This window comes from Haplochromis burtoni, unplaced genomic scaffold, assembly GCF_018398535.1.
Source record: "Haplochromis burtoni strain Fernald_Lab_line unplaced genomic scaffold, NCSU_Asbu1 Contig_96, whole genome shotgun sequence".
Classification (NCBI taxonomy): domain Eukaryota; kingdom Metazoa; phylum Chordata; class Actinopteri; order Cichliformes; family Cichlidae; genus Haplochromis; species Haplochromis burtoni.
Window position 1 is genome coordinate 1,579,280 of NW_024582457.1, and position 6,423 is coordinate 1,585,702.

Sequence of the window (6,423 nt, forward strand, 5' to 3'; positions counted from 1 at the left end):
ACGCAATTATCCAAAGACTTGCAGTTTATTTTCTGTCTATTGATTGTTAATTGGTGACTAATCACTCATCACTGCTTTCTAGTGTTGTGGTGTGTGCGGTGTGTGTGTGTGTGTGTGTTGTGTGTTGTGTGTGTGTGTGTGTGTGTGTGTTGTGTGGTGTGTACCTGTATATAGTATATATTATATTAATATATAATATATTATAATTATATATAATAATATATATATAAATAAACTAACAAAAAAAAAACATCTGATTGGAAGATTTCACCACTTGAGCTCTGATAAATTTGCCAACTGGGTAGGCAAGTAATAACACAAAATAAGTAAAGGGGGGGTTAACCGCTAGTTCAGTCCAGACAGGAGACAGAGCCGTAGAGGCACCGAGTCGATAAACAAGAGCGATCCTTCCACATGAGACGGTCGAGCACGAGAAGCAACAAACCAACTGCAACAGGAAACAAGGAAAAGGAGACGGGAGAGCTACAAGGGTTGATTCCAATCACGACCACAGGGCCTTGCAGCAGGAGCCAGCGCAACCACACGCATGCACAGCATCACACAGACATGCATGCAGCACTCAGTGGGTCATTACAGAAACAACAGGGGCTGCAAAGAGCAGTGGTCAGTATAAAGAAAATAAACCTGCACATATCAGCAGGTAAGCTTCCTTAGGCGCACATACCAAACATTAAATGTCAGCGCCTGGAAAATAGTAGTCAACACTACATCTTATAAGCTATCACATCCATCTTTCTTTCTTTACTCTCCCTCTGGGGCTGGTGAGAGTGTTGTTTTTGGCAACCACTGATCCATAACTTCAAAATGACTCCAAACAACTCATTTAGCTGGCAGGAAAACTAAAACGAAAAAGAGCTTATTCCCCATAAGAAAAATAACATAAAAAAAGAAGGCTTTTATTGACACAAGAGAGACCATGTGCAGAAGCATCACAGTGACATGCGTTTGCCAGCTGACAAATCTTCGACAGTGCTGTGTGCCTCCAGTTCCCAGCATCCTTAAAGCTGGCACACCTAGATCGATTTCGGGGTCGCTGGAAGGACGGAAAACCGAGATGATGAAGACGCATCAATTTAAAAATGACATGGACCCCAGTGGGCTGCCATGAGTGTAGCCTCTGCAAGAGTGCAAGAAGATCCTCCCCCCTGGGAAAAAAGCCTTCCATAATGGGAGTGAATGCAAGCCGGCTTAGGAAAACAGGGGACCGTGGAGTTCAAAAGGCTTCACCTAAACCTGAATAAACACGGCTGATAAACGACCAGAAATAAGAGCCACCGAAGACGCTGAGAAATCCTCCCCCCTTGTTCACACAACCAGTGCTACCAGTTAAAGTCTCCCATATGCACAAACGCGCCGAGACCCCGATCTGTACAGACAAAATCCGCGGAAGACATTTTGATACGAGAGCGTAGATAAACACAGGTGTTACTCATTATATTCATTAAGGCCCGGTAGCTAAATACAGCAGAGCTTTCATTACTTTCATTGCACGCCTTTGTTTACCTACTCTTTAAAGGTCTAAACGGCTGCTGGGACATTCCTCTCCTCTTTGCTTTGTTTTGTAACGCTGGTCTATGCTCTAACAGGAATGGTTTGTGCTATTTCACTGCTTCCAAGGGGTTTTATCAAGTCTGCTTATCAATACTTCAGCTGCTCCCTTTCCCCCCTCCCACTCACAGAAAACTGATCGGGAATCATCGAGGCTTCTCAGTGTCAACACAACTGTTTAATTAACAGTAGAAACTGAAAATAGTAGGAAAAAAAGGTGCGAGTGTGACTCAGATGAGCAAAAGCTTCACTGTTGTGACACGCCAGCATTTATAACACTTACAGGCATATGAATGTCACAGATTGGACCTGTTCTTGATTCTTGTTCTTATTGACTAACCGGTAAACCGGCTGGGGCTGTATTGTGGCCAATATTAACACGAGGTATTGATAACTGATAACCATCAGCTTATATTGAGAGTATATTGCTCAATAAATAACATAAATTGGAGAAGAGAAACCCGGATCGTTTGTCTTTGTCACCGGGGTATTTGGGAGATTCTCAAAAACCAATTACGATAAAAAGGAGATGAACAAATATTTGTGTTTTCTGTGCTTATTTTGCTTTTGCTGATATTTATTTCTGACAGAGTAAAAAAAAAGAACATTTTTTGAGTGTTTAATCTTTTCATCATATCTTACCTAACTTCAAAACTGAAGGCACACAGATAAAGGTCAGCCATGGACACTGGGAAGTTTCAACAGGCTGATCAACAGAGTGTGAACAAGTAAATAAATAACTACACATAATACATTTTAGGGAACTCTGTGTATTTTAAGTGCGACTGAAAGAAATATCAGTATGGGTCTTAAAAATCCTAAATCGGGGGATCGGACTAAACAAGGCAACCCAGAGACCAAAAGAAAGTCAGTGCCATTCAACGACAACAGGCCAAATTACCACTGGCAACGCAACTTAATGTTTTCTCAACTTCAAGGAGAGCGACTGAAGCACTTTTGTGTAGGCGTGACTGATACTGTTAATAGAGATGACAGAAAGCAGGGTAATGACATTACATTAGAAGGCCACCTAAGCAACCGAACTCTGAAACACCCATCAGCTACAAAATGAGGCATGAGGAGTTTTTTATTACTGAAAAGAAAATTTACCATCAGATCATTAAATAAGTGGAATAATATAACACGTGTAGAAAGGCTGCTGTTAGGTGATGCATTGCACAGCACAGATGTTCATCGGTCTTTCTCAATATCATCTTGTGATGAAATTTCAAAATGCATGAAGACAATCATGCTGCGGTCTGTACTGCAATCCAATCAAATATATATGGATTTTTTTTTTTTTTCCACAGTCAATGGCTCAGTTTCAACACAGTTATTAGAAACAGCTGCGCACGCCTCTGATAGTAAACAGACAAATTCCAAATTCAACACAATGCACTTCTGTCTTTGTTTAGTCTACATCCCTCCATCCCCTCTGACTTTAAGCATTCGGAGAATCCGCCTTGTGTGCAGCCAAACAGCCTTCAACCCCAGCAGGGCTAATAAGAGGCAAGCGTATGGATTTTAAAATAGAGCAACAGCGGGTGGGTACGCCAGCGAGGCATCCTCACAGTCACTGGTCAACTTTCCAGGATAGGAGAGCTTTGGGATAATACTGACATCTTGCATCCTTCTACTTGAAACCTTCTTCCCCTTTTTGAGAGATGAACAGATCCAGTGCCGTGCTCTGTGGTTTGCGCAGTGTAGCAACAGCGTTTTGTTTTATAGCAGATTCTGAAAAGCCAGAGAGAACATCCACACAGTAAACAAAGTCTAAACTCAGAAGTGATTCCCAAGAAGAAGCTGGACAGGATGTGCATTAATCATCGCAAAATGATGATTATTAGCGTGATAGAGTGATTTTCTCCAGCTGCCCGAGACAGAGAGAGGGAGAAAGATCAAAGACGAGGGCCTGACAAGAGCCGCTCCTCTGCAACCAGCCCAGTCATTTTTTCACATAAATCTTTCAGGACGGGGAGAGAAACAAAGAGGCAAAGATGATGAAAAATACACCACAGATGAGCAGATAAGAGAGATGCTGCATTAACGTTATGGACATTGACTGGATGAGTGGCTTTCATGTACTCCAGAGGGCTGCCACGTCACGTCGGCTACAAATAGAAACCAGATCAACAGAGGAGCCGAGCAAAGAGTTATGACTGCCAAGTCAAAATAAAGACAGATCTCAGTAAATATTTGGCCACAGGAACATGGAGTGTTTGGTGTGGACGGCTTCATGTGGGGAGTAAAGATCTCTGTGGCGCTTTCACCCATTCAGAGGCCCCCCTTTTTAAAAAAAAAAAAAATACAAAAATAGGGCATTCCTAAGGTTGGGTTAAAAAAGCACGGCTGTCGTGAAGGTACCTGGCTTGGCTCTATTCATTCATTTTATAAACACAAACCCACTGCCTTGCTTGCCTCCGTCTCCCCTGCTGCTGCCTGCACACAGAGGACACATTCATCCCCCAAAGCGGGCACCATGAGGAGACTGGAAAAGAGGGGGCAGGGAGGGATGGAGGGGGGGTGGGCACCAGACACACTTCAACTTCAAGGAATTTTTCAGCCACTTTTGACCATCACTGCGGCGCCGACAGAGCAAGCAAAAGCCCAATCTGTGCAGATCAGATAAAACTTGATTCAGTTTTGACACGAGGAACACCGAGTCTCTGATCCCGATCCCCCGGCAGGATAGCAGCATTCCTCTGCACAAACTCGGGAAGGATCTTCTTGCGGCTTTCTTCTCGCTCTGCGGCTGAGGTTATGGACTCCGGAGAGGCTTCACGCCGTGGGAGGCCACAGAGAAGGATCGTGACTATCTTTTTTACCCCACTTTTTGTAGCTCCTCTCCACCGTCACCCATGATGCAGCGTGCCAAAGCTGAGAGGCAGCTCAAACACCCAAAACAGAGTTATGAATATGATAATCAAGGAATGGCGTATCCAGTGTGTTGTGTGAGGTTTGAAGTATACTCAAGGGAACACATAATGACATGGCAGGGCTGCTTCAGTGATAGATTACAACCAGCTATCATCCCATCATTCCCCTCTGCTGCTGCAGATGAGAAATTTAATCACTGTGTAATTACAGTGATATGCAAACAGAAGAGCTGCAGCATTGTGAGAAAAAGAAAGTGTTTAACAATTTCAAACCTTTCAATTTAAAAAGCATTTTTACTCTTCATCCCCCCCGCACTCTAACTTCCCTGAAGTTTTCTCTCAGTCCTGGAACAAACTGCCTTTCTAACTCATAAAATCAAGTCTTCCCCCTACCCTTAAAAAAAACGGGCTCAGTGGGGGAGGGGTACCCCCTTGTTCCTCACTGACCACCGCTCCCTGCCCAACAAAATTAACTTCTTTAAATTTCCACTACGTACAACAAAGACTTTCCTTGCATGAATGAAAAAGTCATCAAGCATCACCTTTGACTCTCTGTAGCAGCCCTTCTTTGCACGGATTTCCAACAGTGCACCAACTTCAACCAGCTACATAAGTAGTCACAAAAGCATGGAGGTCCATGTTGGCTCCACCAGCACTTATTTATGTTTTTAAACTCCTTCTTCTGGAGTTACAGTATCTGGATGCTCTGGAGTAAATAAAACCCATATGTGCTCTGCTCGTAGTAGGAGTGTAGAGGAGCTTGTTACCAACCTTGGAGGCAGATAAAGCCCACAGCATACATCATATCCACCGGCATTCTCCTCCTGGTAGTCGCAGCGGGGGTTCTCCAGCCTTCCCCCCGCTGGGTCTCGCTCCCTCCTCGTTGATCCATGACCGTCCCGGTGCTCGGCGGCTTCCCGGGTTGCTGTTCTCCGGCGGCTACGGGAGAGCCGCAGCGCGAAACACAGGAGCAGGGGGGTGAGCGTCAAAGAGATCCGTGCGTCACCGTGTGCTTACAGGTAAACCAACACCGCTGCCTGCGCGGCTCCTCCCGGGAAAAGCGAGACGGCCTGCTCACCTGGTTGTTCCGGAGACTAGCGAGAGCACAACAGAAACATGTGGGGCGGACGCTTCGGGTTTCAGGCTGCTCACACAAAACGAGTGAACGAGTTCAGACTGAGATGCCCCGCCGAAAGTTTGAAGCGAAGTTTAAACTTCCAGGTGGCTCGCAGGGGGAGGGCTGCTGTGAATTTAGGCTGCGGTGGTTCATTACAGCCCGGTCTGTGTTGCCCGCCGTGTGCCCGCTCTTAGAGCCGCTGGACCACCTCGCTCTCCAACAAGAGGGAGTTTCTCTCCGCCGTGTTTCCAAGTTGGCTTCCTCCCACTCGCCTGGGTGATTTTTTTACTCCAGAGTTAAGTGGGCGGAAACAACATACGATAGTTCCTGTCGGAATTTTCAAAATAAATGTAACAACAAGGACGACTTTAAATACCGAGTTTTCCACAATTTCTCATTTGTATATTTTAACCTTTAATTCATGTATTTTAATTTAGTTTATCAGTCTTTTCATGCTGGGTGAGGCCAGTAATAGTCCAATAGATCATTATCATTATTATTATTATTGTTATTGTTATTATTATTACTACTACTACTAGTAGTAGTAGTAGTAATATTTTTTATATTACTACTGCACATAATAAATAAGTTAATTATTTATTAACTTATTAATAAATAAGTTAATAAATAATTTATTATTGTTTGTGTTTTTAAATAATTACGTGTTCAATATTATCGAGACACTGTTTTCTATGCCATTGATGCTGTTAAGTAACCGGCATGGAAAAACAAATGTATATTATTTTGAAATTAAACTTCCCGTATCACTCTGGTTACTTCACGGGTTATTCCATTTTTTTCCTCGGGTGCAGCTTCCGGTGGCCGTGCCTGATGTGGGATAAGGAATACAACACCGCGACC

The 6,423-nt window shown here is 43.9% G+C and overlaps 1 protein-coding gene across 1 annotated transcript in view; it reads right to left on the reverse strand.

The window, feature by feature from the left end:
- The window catches only part of ptk7b (protein tyrosine kinase 7b), an 81,380-nt gene extending 75,524 nt beyond the window's left edge, over nt 1-5,856 (reverse strand). Inside the window, exon 1 of the mRNA XM_005927142.3 lies at nt 5,217-5,856. Coding sequence (XP_005927204.1) covers nt 5,217-5,337 — 121 coding nt within the window. The 5' untranslated portion in view covers nt 5,338-5,856. The remainder of the gene's footprint in view (nt 1-5,216) is intronic.
- Between the last annotated feature and the right edge of the window lie 567 nt (nt 5,857-6,423).